Source organism: Diadema antillarum, unplaced genomic scaffold (genome assembly GCF_040938485.1).
Source record: "Diadema antillarum isolate AM-2024a unplaced genomic scaffold, OU_Dant_1.0 seq00000385_RagTag, whole genome shotgun sequence".
In the NCBI taxonomy this organism is placed as follows: domain Eukaryota; kingdom Metazoa; phylum Echinodermata; class Echinoidea; order Diadematoida; family Diadematidae; genus Diadema; species Diadema antillarum.
In genome coordinates, this window is record NW_027271383.1 from 675,005 (window position 1) to 692,710 (window position 17,706).

General features: G+C 40.0%; 1 protein-coding gene across 2 annotated transcripts in view; it reads left to right on the forward strand.

The window, feature by feature from the left end:
• Window positions 1-16,691, forward strand: part of LOC139731801 (uncharacterized) — a 98,694-nt gene extending 82,003 nt beyond the window's left edge. For both annotated transcript variants that reach the window (XM_071642676.1, XM_071642677.1), the window contains exons 6-7: window positions 5,063-5,191; window positions 15,172-16,691. In XM_071642676.1, the coding sequence (XP_071498777.1) occupies window positions 5,063-5,191; window positions 15,172-16,053 (1,011 nt within the window). In that variant the 3' untranslated portion in view covers window positions 16,054-16,691. The remainder of the gene's footprint in view (window positions 1-5,062; window positions 5,192-15,171) is intronic.
• Window positions 16,692-17,706: the final 1,015 nt, after the last annotated feature.

Below are 17,706 nucleotides of genomic sequence, written 5' to 3' on the forward strand. Positions count from 1 at the left end.
TCTATGCCCAAAGTAAGAGTATGCCTAGACCCTTTTGGCTGAAGGCCTGAACTCTATTTAAACTAAAGAATACTAGGAGCTAGGCCTGACTAAAAGTTTATTTACAGCTTTATTAGAAATAAAAAAATAGACCCTAGGTCTCGTTTGTGTCGACTCCTACTGTAGGCCTACTACAGTACTAACGTTAGGGTAGTAGTGTTCTAACCATTCCTCTCTACGCAGGCCTAAAACGTACTAGAACTCTCGAACTCTTTCTACTCGATTGTCTATTCAATGTTAGGTCTATGTAACATCCAGACGTCTATTTTGGGGCGTCATTAACAGACTAGTAATATCAATGAAAATTAGTTTCTAGTCTAGACTCTAGATCTAGACTCTATATCCAGGTAGAGCTGTCTATTGGGGATCTAGGCCTATTACTATTGTTACTAATGTTATAGTAGATCTAAGAACAACGTAAAGCCTAACCTGCCTATCTAATGACTAACGGTAAGTCTATAAAGTCTTACATAGCCTATAATGTCTAGTATGTAGTAGTATTAGTATACTGTATACGCTATATATTTCGCAGGGGTTTTATTTTCGTGAATTTCGCGAGTCGGGAGCTCTTCGCGAAATTAACAACACGCGAAAATATTACCTTCCAAAATGAATCCCTTGCCTTGGTGATACGAACATATCAGTACAAAACATGTACTAGTATACCATGTCACGGCTTACCGAACAGACCATACTGGCTAAGCTTGTTTATGCACGTCCACGTCTACTTACGAATACTGTAGAGAGCCAATCCATTATCGCAAGGGGACCACTCGTCAGAAATCTAGCATGATGGACTTAACCACTTCAAAAATGTTGAATTCTAACTTACTAGTTCGCAGAGTTTGGCAAGTCTTTTTCATGCAGTGTATAACTAGTGTCATTCTTATTTGCTAGTAAGTTGAAAATTCACACTTTCTTTGCCACTTCATATTTTCTGTCCCCCAATCGCGAATTTAACCACTCGCGAAAATGTGTGACAGCGACAATTCGCGAAAATTATAGCGTATACAGTAGATCACAGATCTAGATCTAAGTTTCAGATCTATTTCTAGGGCTAAATGGTTATAATTTAGCTTTTAACCAGTAGATTCTTGATTCTTCATATTACAGACTTAAAGAATGTCTATGCCGAATCAAATCTAGAAAAATAGAAAACTGAGTAAAGACAGAATAACCGGCGATTCAGCCTAAGTTAAGTAACGGTAGGCCCCAGTAGTCTAGTAGGCCCCTACTGCACAACTCTAAACTGGGAGTACCGGTACGGTACCAGTATTAAAAAGTAAACTTGTAAAAGTGTTAGTATTGGTCAATTTCTGACGTCTGTAGGATTGGATCGAAAATGTCATCGTTATGGAGGGTATCCTAGATATTCATTAAACTTCTCAAGATCAATCCCATAGATCCAAGCCAACTAACCGCTTATTACAAAGAAAAACAAAATAAGATTAAGAAGCCATGCCTATTGATTACAGATATTGTTGTTCGCGTGACCTACCCTACTGCACAGTATATTGATTTCACGTACATTAACAATGGACAAGTGCTGCAGTACTAAGTAGGCCTGAAGTTGACTGGAGCGTGATGTCAGACAAGATGCAAACTATAGCGTTTGTTAGATCTAGAAATGCTCTAGGCTTAAAAAACACTAGATTGTAGCAAAACTTAATTGTAAGGCATACCGCATATTGACCTGTTTTTAAGCCTGCCAGTCTATGAAGGGAAAGAAAGTGGCAATTTCCCCCAAGAGTAACGAGGGTTATTAGGTGATCCGAGTATCCTCTCGGATCACCTTCTGTATCTGTACTGATTCTTTGTTTTTCTTTTTCTTCTTTCTCCTCAAAAGTTGTGCAGAGGTTAGCTCAGAAAGTCCTCTACCTATCAATTTCAAACTCATACCATATATGTATCTTGTCCCAAACATGATAAATCTAATGTATCATAGTGATCAGTCAACCGTGATGTCACTATGACGTCATTATATGAAAACACATTCTCAATCATATCTCATTATTGGAATGGAATTTTTAGATGAAATTTACGTCACATATATTTCAAATTATGCGCATTCTACTCATGTTCTCAAAATTCATATTTTCTCTCAAAACGTGCATTGAAATATTTGTATCCTCAAATCGAGCTCAAATTTTTTTTGCACACGTTTCAGACCATTTGGAGCATTTTTTGAAAAATTGAAAAAATCGGACGGACGCGTACGCGCGCGCATATATACGCACGCACAGCTCATATGCAAGTGAAATTTCCCATTTTTTCACACTTATCGGATGCCTGAAATGTCAAGGAATATTTCTACCAAGTTTCAAGTCAATCCGACTCAATATGACGTCATACGGGCCCGTCAAAGTTGAAATTCCGCGCGTGCGTCAATGGCGATATACAGTGCAACTATGCCAAAAAAACGCCAATTTTAAATCCGATTTTACTCGCCAGGATGGACGGTGATCCCCAATTTTCTTTACATATTCTGAAAGCTGATGAGTTGTACATGTCATTTCATGGGTTGGCGATGCTGGAAAAATGACTAAAAGATATCAAATTTCTTAATGAAATAAAAAGAGTAAATTTTCAAAATGACATCAAATTTCAAGTTCACTCGAGCGTATCTTACTTATCCTTTGCCGATTTTCACCCAGATTTCAGTATGTTGTAGCTCATTAAATGTTCTGTCATTAATGTAATAACAACATTTTAATTGGATGACGGCATCACCTCGTAAAAATGGATTCAACGTAAGCTTGTCAAATTTGACCAGTTTACGTGTTATCTCTATGGGAGTGCAGTTTTTCTGGAAATGAAAATTGACATGACTGTCTTTTTCGAGCACTAGCTCACTTATGCTTCGGAGAATTTCTCCCAGATTTTGATATGTTGTAGCTGAGACTTCGGGCTATCGTAAATGTGCCCTTTATTTTTTCATACGGTATCGGGATCACGCCCAAAAACTTGGTTGAAATTAAAGTTTATCTTCACTGTATTTTCATATTCCTTTCTTTTTGCAATTTTCTTTGCAATAACTCAAGAAAAACATACCCTATCACCACCATATTTTGCACATGTTTAGGTCATGTCACGGACATTATTTCATAAAATAACAACTACTTGATCAGATGCCATCTTGGGTATGTAAATTAGGGTCAAAGGTCATAAATGTATCATCCTGTATCTTGGTGAATACATGTCCTTTCTTTCCCATATTTTCTACACGTAAAGACCATCTTACAAGGATCATTTCACAAAATAACTACTTTTTGCTCAGATGCCATCTTGTCTGTGGAAAGTGGGGTCAAAGGTCAAATATACTTCATTCTGTATCTTCGTTAGTGTACACGGAATTGTGTAACATAGATGGCAGGTCTGACTCCCTTTTCTAAATGAGAATCCAAACATAACACGGCCAATGTCCACTTAACACAGATGAAACCGGTATGGTCATGCCTATTGGGATCAGGAGACTCAAACAATTGATTTCCGAACAGATCGGATCACCTAATTTGTCAGTGTTGACAAATTCCGATTCTAGTTGCTTTTGGATCCATTGCTTTAGCATGACTGTCGTCGTGTACATACTCCGTAGCCGCGCCGTACGACGTGTCTAGCTACCTAGGCACTGCTAGCTTGAACGCGCAGCGCATTCGTCACTACCAAGACCACGCACGCACGTGTTAAGATATACCATGTCCGTGCGGGATGCAGGAACACCTTGGTCCAAGCGTTGTCGTAAGTCGACTTACGCAGTTCTGCCTGATTAACATTGGAAAATTCATTTCGTATCTTGACTTACGCAGTTCTGCCAGATTAATCACCCTCTCTCCTCAGGAATTTTGCCAAAATTACTTTCTAAAAATAACTTTCTGTACCGAATCACAACTTAATTTTTGGCCCACTTGAAAGAGCATGAGAAAAAACACACAAAACACTCAAAATCTGAAAATCGACCAAAATCGACTTAGGGAGTTCTGCCAGATTATGGCCAAGCAGTATCAAACAGGAGAGTGAATTGTGTGCAGCATGTTAGCTGAATGCTTTTCAATACTGCCGCTAGGGCATGATTCAGTCATCACATACGAGAAGTGTATCCAGTATTGAATCAAGAGGGCATTTCAGAAATAACAGTCGCGCAAATCGACTTTTTTATTATTTCACACTTTGATCTAAAAATACTCCAAAACAGTCCAATATCCTGGCTAATCGCATCAGCCAGACAAGTTATTTTGTCGAGCCCACTGGAGGTGCGGGGAGACTAAGGGATCATCTGCGGCTTCTGTCCGTCCTCCATCCGTCATCCGTCAGTCCGTCTGTAATGCTATGAGAACTTGAATAACTCTCTACTGAGGACTTCAATTTCAATCAAACTTGGAGGGAAGAGTGGTTATGTAAAGTTACACATTTTACCAAACATGAAGGTCACCTCATGGTCAAAGGTCACAGGCAGGGGTTAAGGAACTTTAGGGCCCAATGTTTTACGGCGCGTTTCGATTATGGCTCATAACTTTAGATGTCCCTTGGGGAGTTGAAGGTCATAACTTATGGCTCATAACTTTTTATCCCTATGTCCGTTTGTGACCAAACTTGGATGGTAGAAGTTCCTTGGGGAATTGAAGGTCACCACAAGGTCAGAGGTCACAGACAGGGGTCAACAAACTTTTAGGGCCCAATGTTAAGTTTTTACGGCGCGTTTCAATTATGGCTCATAACTTTTGATCCATATGTCCGTTTGTGACCAAACTTGGCTAGTAAATGTCCCTTGGTGAGTTGAAGGTCACCACAAGGTCAAAGGTCATAGGCGGGGTCAATGAACTTCCAGGATTTAGAAAAACATTAATTTCTTGTAGGCGAATGGGCGGGACACATTTTGGCACTTGCCTTGTTTTTTTTTTAGACACTTTCGATGTATTGCATGCAAACTCCAAAGGATGGAAGATGAATTTTGAGCCCTTCTGAGAACTATGTTTTGGCTTTAATAGCATGCACAATATCTCTTGATATTCTGTCCCTGCTACAGGCCCCTCTAGAGATTCTGTCAGATGCCTGGCTGCTGGACATGAGTGGCCCTAAGTGGAAATGGCAAGAAATGAGAGTATGCAATGAAGAGTTTGCTGCTCCTCAGATCTGGCAACATCCCTCCTGCAAGGTATGTGAGACATGATTGAATTTATTTTACACTTTATGCTAAAATGGTTAACTCTTATGTAATGTATTGCTGAAATATGACATTATGTAATAAAAACAAATCGTAATATCATTGAATAAATGATTGGAATGAATGCCTCTTCATTCATTACCTGACCCCCAGATTCAAGTCACCTTTTTGTCTGACATACTATCATCCATCATCTTTCTTCTGTCACCCATTAACTATCTACTTCATATCACTTTACGTACCTATCCATGTCACATGCCATTCTGATCCCATTCAGAATCAACCTCAGTAGCTTAAAAGTTCTTTGCTCTCTCGGTTGCCCTGGCAACCATTCGGGAGCATCATTCCCACACTGCATAATAGACCACTATGAGCGCTATGTATGTCAGATCTTCCCAGCAGTTTTCCGACAATTGAGTTTCGCATGTTTTTAATTCCACAGAATCAAGACGGTAAATACTGGAACATATGGCATGCAAAAATATTTGTGTGCTTTCCCTTTTACAGTATGAGGTATAAGCCCTTTTAAGGGCTTCGTGATCGGTAGTCATGCCGCCTAAACTAGGGAATCAAGCAAGTCTCTTGCAACTACGCTGTCTCAGCGAGCAAGTCTCTTGCGACCACGTCTCAGCGTGGGATGCAGGAGATACCTAACGCTAGTAGGGACGGACAGAAAAGACTGAATCAGTCTGAAATATCAACCAAAGGTCCCCCAACAAAATGAAAACATTTTCCCAAAAGAGTATGAAGGGCAGCAAAGCTACTGCTGATACTTGGAAATGTAAGACAACCAAATCCAAAGAGAAAGCCACTGTGCATGAGGCCATAGGTTAAACTCCTGCCTCCACAGTCGTAGCCAGAGATGAGGCCACAAGTAAACCTCCTGCCTCTCAGGCAGTACAGAACAAAAACCCACCCATGTTGCGACCTGCAACAAATACATGCACGATTACTGGTATTCAGAACACTACCACAAATCCGGCTGTAGACCCAACAACTTTGTGTAATGTGTTTCTGAAGGCTCTTCAAGTGGTGTTTTACAACCGAATATTGGGAACCCTGTCTCCATGAGTGAAGAATACGGCAGGCGCTAAAGGCTATTCCAAATTGAACTCATGCTCAAGCACTCTCGTGCATGAAGTAACATCAGTCCTACCTGCCCCCAAAGACGATATGATATGCCCAATTAATTTTACTCCTATCATCTTAGATAGCTGTATTCTTCATCAGAAATATCTGTCAGATGAATTTGAGGCAGTTGGTAAGTGTGAAGTGCCCCGATATTTGCGGCAAAGTCCAGAGTCGCATCACCCTCGTATTTGTCAGGCTTAAGTGAGGGAGCTGATTGACATTGATAGGGAAAATTAGGTATTTTTCAGAAAATTGCGAAGCCGTGCCAGGGACGGGGTGACCTCTGGGCAATATGAAACCGCAAATATCAGGGGACCTTCACACTTACCAACTGCCTCAAATTCATCTGACAGATATTTCTGATGAAGAATACAGCTATCTAAGATGATAGGGGTAAAATTAATTGTTTGTCTCGCAAAGAAAATTGTAGTAAGGTATGTACAACATTTTGTTTGCTACTACTGAGCTTCATCAGGTACAATGAGACACAGTAGCGCGTGCATGCTCTTCACCCGGCGTGCGTCATGCGTAAACTTTTTACATTTTCATCTTCTTCTTGAGAACCCCGTGACCGATATTCACCAAACTTGGCAGGTAGCATCCCTAGGGGGATAGGATCTCAATTTGTTCAAGTGGGCACCATACTCCACCTGGGGGCCCCCCAGAGGGGCCCAAACCCCCCAAAATTAAGGAATCTTAAAAAATCTTCTTCTCTAGAACTGGAAGTGATAGAGCTAAGTTAATACTATGAATTAGTACATTGATGACTGTAGTTTCAAGTTTGTTCATGGCGGAATCAGGGGTGCCCCCTTTGGGACCCAGGGGAGGGGGGTGGGGAGGGGTCCTAACGGGGTCCAAATTGTATATTTTCATCTTTTTTTTTTGAAAATGCCATTATGAATTTTCACCAAAGTTGGCAGGTAGCATCCCTAGGGGGAAAGAATCTCATTCCCATCAAATGGGCACCATGCCCCACCTGGGGGCCCCAGGGGGGCCTAAATTTGGACCAAATTGTAAATTTTCATCTTTTTCTTGAAAACCCTATCACAAATTTTCACCAAACTTGGCAGGTAGCATCACTAGGGGGATAGAATCTCAATTCCATCAAATGGGCACCATGCCCCACCTGGGGGTCCCCAGGGGACCTAAATTTGGACCAAAATTGTAAATTTTCATCTTTTTCTTAAAAACCCTAGATCACAAATCTTCACCAAACTTGGCAGGTATTGTGATCTTTACCAAACTTGGCAGGTAGCATCCCTGGGAAGATAGAATCTCAATTCCATCAAATGGGCACCATGCCCCACCTGGGGGCCCCCAGGGGTCCCACCCCCCACCCTCCTGTAAGGAATCTTTACAGAGTTTCTCTGGAACCAGAAGTGATTGAGCCAAGTTGATACAATGAGTCAGTATATTGATGACTGTTGTTTCAAGTTTATTCATGGGAAAATCAGGGGTGCCCTACCCCCTCCACCCCCTTGGGACCCAAGGAAGCAGGATGGGATGGGGGGGGGGTCCAAATGCGGACCTAAATTTTCATCTTCTTGCTGAAAACAACATAATGGATTTTCACCAAACTTGGCAAATAGCATTCCCATGGGGATAAGATTTCAAAGTGTTTGAATGGGCACCATGCTTTCCTTGGGGGCCCCAGGGGGTCCAAACCTCCTAGATTAATGAATATTCAATAATATTTTTCTCTAGTTCTAATCAAAAGTGATAGGGCTTTAAGTCTTTTTTCCCCAAGCTGCATAATCCAACATTCTATAAAGTACAGTGTACTTGGTAGGTATCTTTTACCAGTGTGATGGAATATGTAAATGGACACCATGCCCCCACTCTCAAAGCTACCCCCACCATAAGTTTCCAATGTTCTCAGGTAAGAGTCTGCAAGAATGCATGGAGGGTGAACTTGCGATACTCAGGTGAGCGCGTGACCCCCGGGTCTCTTGTTATCATAAAAATTGATAGATAATGACTTACACACAGGATTTAGAAACTAGCTCTAAAGGGGATTGCACTGATAGAACAGCTACAATTCTTCACCTCTCCCATATTTCAAAGTTTTTTTCTTTTTTTTTTAGGGGGGGAGGGGGGCATTGTAGCTTTTATTGCCTGCGTAAAAGCTGTACATATTCTTCACAAAAAAGCTACATGTAAATCAAGACAACACTGGCGTCTTTAAGGTTTGTAGCAAAAGAGTTTTGTGCTCGGATTTTTCTTGCTTTGAACAACCACATATTCAAAGTAAAGAAAGGAGAAAAAAAATAAATTTGTCATTGAGGTATAGTTTACCATTAGGAGAACTGATTGAATAATTGTTTGAGTTATCATTTATATTCCAAAACACAACGTGTGTCTCGCCGAATAATGTGTGATGATAAAGCCAGTACATGTATTTTGGCAGTAAAAGTAGCGGCAACAGAAGAAACTGTCTAACTGTCTAACTGTTATCTGCTCGCGGTAAGCTGTCAGCAGGTGAGTGGAGTGGTGACTTGCTATGTAGCTATGCCTGCCTAGCCTAGCCTGCTATGTCGTGTGTAGAGCACAGCGCACAATTTCAGGAGAGAAGAGTGATCAAACTCCAAGTTCACGCAGAAAAAAGAAAAATCCCACGATGCCAAGGTGCCATGCCAGACTGGCATGGGTGGGGTGGAGAGAGAGAGAGACCAATCAACAGAAGAAACCGCGCGTACTGGCGCATTCTTGGAGGTCATGAACTGTCTGGGGTGTTGGAGATGAACAGGGAAAGGGGCTGTTCCCAGGCCCTCTCTCCAGTCAAGAAATTGACACGCGCGCGCAAATTCTTTTGCCAACCAGCCAGCTGTCGGAATGTGCTTTGAAGTTTATGGCAGCCTGGCCTGGCTGGCATGAATGGGTGTTGAGTTTCAATCAATATCTACTGCTGTTTTATTTTTGTATTTGAACATGTCGTTTCACCTGACAGAAACACGGAAATCGGGAAGGTGTAGGGGAGAGGTTTTTGTTGTGTTGCAATGTGTGTGTGTTTTCCTCGTTTTTTTTTTTTGTTTTTTTTTTTTTGGGGGGGGGGGGGGGGGGGGACCGAGGCCAGAATGGGGAAAGATCAGAGTGAGATGAGTGCTAGTTTCTTGTCTGGATTATTGACTGAAGAAAGATAAATTGATTGTTCCTTTAGTGCTGACATTTTTCATCTGTTTAGACCTTCTGAAGGAATATAAAGACTTGACTAGACAGTAGTACACTGTAAGTCACTTGACTAGCAAGTCAAGAAAGAGGACATTCATAATGATAGTTGATACTGCAGGCCAGGCTTTGATGGTGATACACAAATATGTACTGTCCCACGGCATGATTAACTGGATTACAATGTATTGACTGAAGAAAGATTCAGGTAAATTGATCGTTCTTTTAGTGCTGAAGTTTTTATCAACACTGCTTATTAAACTGATTATCATGTATTCTGTTTGCAGCTTCTAATCAAAGGAATAAAAACACTTGACTAGCATAAAGTCACTAGCTGAGACTCAGAGACATATTTTACTTTGTATATTTTTTTTCCTAATTTGTAGACAGCAGTGTAAACAGTCGTGTAAACAGCAGTGTAAACAGCCCTCTTTATCATCGCCATAATTAACCTTGCAGATTTACACATTATGCAATACTCTTCGAACATTATCACTGTGGCAACCTATTTGTTAAACCGCCATTTGGCAACCTAAAAAACTCTATAGGTTGCCCGGCTGGCAACCAAGGAAAAAAGTTAAGTGACAGCCCTGTGCATGTTTTGACAGTCGAAATAAATAAATTGTCGTACTGATGTTTCATTTCATTTGTCTTCATGGGTGTGTGGTATGTACAGAGGTTGGAAATCATCAGGTATACACTATGCATAACATGTATGAATGTATACACGATTACACAGGCACACAAACTTCAAATAGCAATCTTTTAATTTTTGTTCATTTTTGCATGCAAATACATGTAAACGGAATTTGCATTTTTTGTATGTACAATTCATATGGGAAAACGGAATTTCCGTTTTTTCACCATTTTGAAACGGAATTCATGATTTTGTGAAACGGAAAAGGCAATTTTTTGAAACGGAAAATCACTGCCCCTACATTTGATGTGTATGTGTAGGTCAGTTGTATCACAAAACATCATACCATATAAAAATTTTGCAATAAAGCCTACAATTTGAGGTGATATCACTATTTTTTTCAATAAATGGTAACTGTAGACGGTTTATTCTAGAAGTAATCGTATTGTAATTGTTATCCACATTCAAATATAATATTTAACAGTACTTAACATTAATTACAATAGATTAACATTTTTACGTTGGTTGTCTCTATCCTAACTCTCATCTTAGATCTATTCTGAAGCACTAATGCTGGGTTTTTGTTTCATGAGCAAATGGTAAATAATGCCTTTAATAAAGATAATGAGCACTCGAGAGTAATGATAGCACAATGCTTTAATATATCTATACATGTAGATTAAGGGTCATTTAGCTACTGGGGGAAAAGAAGTAATGTGTTCACTTCAGGGGAAAAGATGTAATCTGTTAACTTCAGCTACATGCTTACAGCAGATGTTCACACAGCTACACATTCTTGACAGTATCATTTTAGGATTATGTCCAATCAGCTGACAGAGCACATGCTGTGTATTGTTTGCTTCAACTACGCCGAAGGCCATGGCTCTCTTCAATAGAAACAGAAATGCTCTTCGTTTTTGTTTATGATCGATCATGCTTTGTTACTTGCACTTGGGCAATGAACGACTTCAGTGAAGTACATCATCACCAGCCCATCAGCTTCGACAAGTTGCTAGGGGGCAGAGCTCATGAACTTGCCTTGCAAAGTCCTTGCTCATACTGTGCAACAAAAATAGATGAGCCAAAAAATTAAAAGCTACAAAAAATTTAATATTTCACACTTTTCTAGTAGATGCAACACCTTGAAATTTGAGCTTGAGGTAGACAAATAGTTTCGGTACCTCAACTAAAATTTGATTTTTCTGGGTTGTGGTGCCAGCAACTTGTGGCTACGGTACTTTTGATGTGACAGATCACATCACACACACACACACATACATTGTACATATATACGCGTCTATGGTGGAAACCGAGGCCTGTCTTACCCATAGGAATTTTACCACATAACCAAGGACCTGTGTGTAAGTAGGACTCTTGTCACCCGAGAACTCATTTGTATATTACCATCCAACCGAGGACTTACTACAATATTGTTAATCAAGAACCTACAAACCTGTACCCCTACACACAAAAGCATGCAAAAGCAGACCATTTGGAATGATCTGCGTACCGAGGACATCCTCGGTTCTGTTTGTCCTCGGTTTAAATGTAAAGTTTGTATGTGTGTCCTTGTTTTACACCATGAATAAGTGCACACATACACACACTTTGATATGTTTTGTATCTTGAATTTGTTGGTTGACTCTCGCTTTCATTTTGTTGCTACTTCTCTGTACACCAGGTTAGGGCATGCTGCTTGTTCAGTCGTCCCCCCCCCCCCCCCCCCCCTTCACTCATATTGTTGCTGTATCACTCTTTTCCCATTCTTTATCACTTTGTTTTTGCTTGTCTTGTGTGATGTTGCCTCTCTATTCATCTTTATCCTTCACAAGTTGCCCTGTGATCCTTTGGATCATCACTGACCCACTTCTGCCGTTTGTTTGTCCACCCTCTTGCTTTTATCCCCCTCCCTAACTTGCTTTTTGGGCCCCCTGCCCTTGACTTCTAACCCATCCCTTTTGTTTTCTCTGTTCCGTGTCCCTAGCCCTCCCCTGACTGTGCCTGTTGTATGTAGTTCTTATTTGTGATTGCTTTCCCTGCCCGTTTGTCATTTTACTTCTGACAAAGATTCTGCTAGGATCGAAAGCTCAGGCTCCTTTTGACTCCATTTCACTGGTGTGACTTGTTTGCGTTGCGGCACTGATGATGCACTGTTTTCATTGTTATGCCTCCGCCACGAAGTGGTGCTGGAGGCATTATGTTTTCGGGTTGTCCGTCCGTCCTTCCGTCCGTAATGAATTTTGTGGACAGCATAACTAAAAAACCTTTTGAGGTATCCTGATGAAACTTGGCATGTATGTGCATTAGGGGGTGAAGTTCTGCCTATCAACTTTTAGGTGCACATGCTCAAGGTCAAAGGTCAAAAGATCAAGGTCAAATACATAAAATTTCACTATTTCCACCATGTCTATGCAATGCCCGAAGATATTTTCTTAAAACTTAGTGTATACATGTATTACCCAATTAAGATTCTCTGGTGGAAGTTTGGGGTCTTGAGGTCAAAGGTCAAAAGGTCAAGTAACAATATTAAAACTTCACTTTTTTCTCCATAACTTGGAAATTAATCAAGGTATCTTCATGGAACATAGTATATATATACATGTACTTACTGGCAGTGATTATCTAGAGAATTTAGGGTTCATGGGGTCAAGGGTCAGGGGTCAAAGGTCAAGGGCAACACTTCAACATTTTACTATTTCCCTTATATTTATGCAATGCCAGCAGGATTATTTTTTTTTACACTTGGTGTATGCATGTATAACCTGATAGAGATTCTCAGGAAACTTTTTTTTTTGTTTTCTTTTTTTGCCTCAAAGGTCAAAAGGTCAGAGATCAAGGGGAAGTGCTGAACTAACTTTTTCCTCCATATCTCAGAAGTGGCTCAAGTTATCTTGAAACTTTCTACATATTTATGCATGTTCTGCCTGACAGTGATTATCCTATGAATTTTAGGGTCAAAGGCCAGATGAAAATGGTAACAATGTACTTTTCAATACAGAAATTGCACTTTTTCTCCACACCTTGAAAATTACTCAATGCATAAACTTATGAATGGGCAAAGTCAAGTTAAAGTCCTTAAATCCCCAAATACATGCTCTCCTATTCATCCAATTAAACCTAGGTCAAGGAAGGTGAACATTCAACACATTTGTGACAAACTTGTCATTTTAATATTTTTCCAATTATGTGAAAATGAAATCACACATTGTCCACATGTACTATAGACCTATTAGGAGAATCATGCATTGTGGCGGAGGCATACCAGTCGCCTTAGCAACATTTCTAGTTACTATTTAGTTTTGCTGTTGCCCCACCCCCAGCAGCTTATATGGACGGATTTTGTGGTAGCAACAGAAATCTCTTTGCAGTATGTACATGCGTTCTTGAAAGATGCTTGACAGGGTTGAATTTGTGATCCTTTTTACGCATATCTCTACCTCATCATTGACCATTATGAGAGAATTAAAACATTCGATTGTGAAATGCAGTGTTAAATGGTTATGTAAAAAATCAGATCTACTAAAATTGTTCAATATCGTTTGTTAATTCTTCTGAACATCAACTCATATAGATTAACATGCACTATTCAACTTGTTTTATACTATTGCCACCCGGCGGGATCACGATTTCATAAATTATTTCAGCTTTAATCTTTTACGTAATGCGGTACATGCCAATATTGACCAACCAGCAAAAAAAAAAAAATCGAAAGGATAATGATAAGCTGCACATGCATTTCAAAAACGTAAATTATCATTCTATTTTCTGCCACGAGTTTCATTAGATGAAAAGTTTTTGAATGAACTTTGTTGGTTTTTTTTTTTACGTTGCAATCTGGTTTGAGCATGTGTATTACAAGAAAAAATCCAATGATTATGTTCAGTGATCTTAGAACATCGGAGGGTATTTGTGTGTCTTATCGGGTGGTTTATAAGAAAACATAGAAAGAATGTTACTTGGTTATTCGTCACTGATAATGGATGATAAAGCACGTTTGTTTCCTCTTTCCGCTTCAGATAATTCATGTCTCAAGAGACAGCATACAGTATATCTACTATGCACATGTGTGTACATTGCACATTACTGTGTTGAGCACAGACTATGAAGAACAAGAAAGAGATTACATTGATAGGGTGAATTCAGTTTTCAGTGTTTCATTTGTCGCATGTTTGAAAGCAGCAGGTCAAGAAATGGAATCTCGTCATTTTAGATCAGATTATGTTTTTCTTTATCATGATGCACCGATAATGTCCTCGTTATAACCGGAATAACAGGGTTTCAGTGTAATATGTGCATGTAGGGGGCCTACATGTGTGTGCATACATGCATGCATTTAGTGAAAGAGAAGAAAGAACAGTGTGCATGTATTGTACACTTTGCATCTGTGTTACTCTCCCTTCTTGATTAGCAAGGTATTTATGGTTACAGCTCGTTATTCCAAAAGTTCATTATTCCGAAGGTTCTTTAGTCCGAAGGTTCGTTATTCCGAAGGTACGTTATTCCGAAGATTCGTTATTCTGAAGGTTTGTTAATCCGAGAATATGATGAGGTTTGTTATTCCGAAGGTTCAGTAATCCGAAAATGAAATAAGGTTCGTTATTCTGAAGGTTCGTTAATCCAAAAATGAAACAAAGCTTGTTATTCCTAAGGTTCGTTACGGACCCTATACCATTTCAGATCAACGAACCTTCGAAATAGCGAACCCTATTTCATTTTCGGATTAACGAACCTTCGGAATAACGCCACAAGTGTTCGGAATAACGAACCATTTTTCATTTTCGGATTAACGAACCTCTAGGTATAGGGAATTTGTGTGTTTCAGATTAACGAACCCTCGAAATAACGAAACTTCGGATTAACGAACCCTCGGAATAATGAACCTTCGGAATAACGAACCTTCGGAATAACGAACAGCATCCGGTATGAATTGCTAGGTGTGATACAGTAAAGTCCCAGAGGTATCGTGTTCAGATAACACTAGCCCTTAAATATCTATAGAAATTTGCTTATCAATTAAAAACCTTCATATTCATTACAGGTTGGAGACACTGTGCTCATCTATTCAACAGCAAAACGGCAGAAGCCATTCGGACTTTCCCGCAAGCGGAATCATACAACCAACACACCATCCCCCACAAGGCCTCATACCAAGCAGTCTGCCATGAGCAGCACCAGAGACTTGGAGCACAAGGGGCGTAGCTCCCACCGTGGTCAGAACAATCTGCAGAGCCTGTTACGTCGCAGCCAGCACCTGTCTGGCCATCAGGTGGCAGTGTCAGGTATCAAGGACAGTATCAACGCTTGCACAAACTCTTCTACAGACAGTGCAGATAATGGCAGTCCTTGTCCAAGCACATGTACTAAAACGAATAGTGTTGTAGAGTCTGTACCAAAGGAATGTGGTGGTGCTCGACCTAAGGACTATGGGGGAGCTAGACCTAAAGTGAAGATCATTAATGGACAGAAGGGGCTTACAAAGAATGTTACCTCGCTTGATTCAACTGTGACAGAAAGCACCACAGAGAGGGCACATTTAAATCTCCTAAAATGTAAATGTCGCCCAGAGGCACAGGCTAGCCCATATCCATGGCCAACACCAGGGCCTCAGCCAAAGAAATCAACATTGCAGCTGTATGTGTTAGATGTTAGTCAGGCAACCACTCAGGCCCTTGTCAGCTGGTTGCCTGTTCCAGATTCAACATCACCCGAGTTCCATGAGAGATTGGTTTCAGGGGTACTCCCAGCCCAGCATGGCCCACCACCAGATTCCACTATCATGGCCTCCTTGACAACAGCTCGAGGTGAACTTGTTATGTTCGGTGGACTAGTGGAAAATCGCAGTCAAAGCTTACTGCGTGGAAGAGGAGCAAGCATGTCATGGGACTATAAGGCAGTGAACAAGATTTACTTCTCATTTTAGAGCATGACACCTATTCTAATAATTAAAAGGGAGTTCATGCCAGATATGTGGATAGTGTAAATGCAGAAATATTAGGAATGCATGTCAACAAATTTTGAGTAACATTGGACTATCTATTCAGAAGTTTTAAATTTTTACCTACAAGTTTTGATCAAATCCATGTGCCGTCATCACTAGACGAGAAGACTAAAACAATGTGTATTGTCACAGTAGGGCAACGATGAAAGGAAAATATATATATTCAGAACCTGACATATTTTGGTTTTTGTAGCATATTGAAAGAGTATGTGACTTACCTCTTTTGAAAGACGGGGGAATAATGTTACACTTAATGTTTGTCTTGTAACTAGTCAAAGGAATGTGTGCTTTACATACAAAATGAAATTTTGTGGAATTCTCCTTATTTTTTTTCACTACTATGTACTATCATTTCTACATTCAGTGAATTTACTCGTGAATATGTATTTATAGTGAACTCCCCCTTCAAATGAAGCTTTTAACTCAATGCTCAAGATGATGGTGAAAGAAGGAATGGTGTGAATTAGAACTGTGATTTTCACAACCCTTCCACCACTTTGTAAAGAAAAAAATTGTGTATTTTGGTTTGTGCTCACCTGTGGGAAGGGCACAAGGGTTAAATTTGACATATACATTTTCAACCTTGCAGTGCATGATCACACACTCACAAAACGTGGCATGGCTCATTCTTTTGATAAGTAGTGAATATGAAGTTGTTTACTTCAAATGTTTTGCTGATAGCCCCAGTGGGACACAGGAGCAGGTTTAAAGGTCCAAACAGTGCATTTCAAAGATAACTTTCTTCTGATCTAGAAGTAGTACAACCGGATCGAAGTAAAGAGAAGGAATGTTTATGGCATTGGCAGAGATGGACTAATTTAGCACCAGAGGGTGTACCAAGTTTAAGATCCAATGCATTGATTGTAGAAGACAACTTCAGATCAAGTGTGACTCTGTAATTGCATTGCATGCATATGCTCTACTTCAAGGGAAAAGCTGACTGATTCCATGGCAGTTCCAAAGATGGGGGCCCCATTTATTAAATTTGGCAGGAATTATCCAAAGTGGGGAGGAAATGCAGAGTTCTTCAGAACACATAAGATTATGTGGTGTCCAAAGTGGCCTTGAGGGCAGGGTTTTTAAGGCTCAGATTATTATTAAGGAGACCTCCTGATAATTCTTAAAGCCTTTCACACAAAAGTATAGTATAGAATATAACATGTTGGAAATGTGTTTGAATCTTCAAAAATTAGCTAGGGATGTCATTTTTATTATTACCTTCGCCAAAGAAGGAGGTTATGTTTTCATCGACATTTGTTTTTCAGTTTGTTTGTCTGTGTGCAAAATAAATCTAAAAAGTTGTGATTTGTTTTGGATTAAACATCTAGGAAAGGTTGGAAGTGACACAAGGAACAGATGATTAAATTTTAGTAGTGATCCGGGTATTATGGATTTTATGAATGATTTTTGATCTTTTGGCAGGAAGTGTCAATGAACTTGGGAGTTCAAGCTGTGCATTTTTGGGGTTTGCATATGCACACTAAAGGGCATGCTTTGCTGGGGTGAGGTGCCGCGCAGCTGGAAGCTGATGACATAACAAAAGGCTTCTATATTGGAAAATTGGGCAATTTTCAA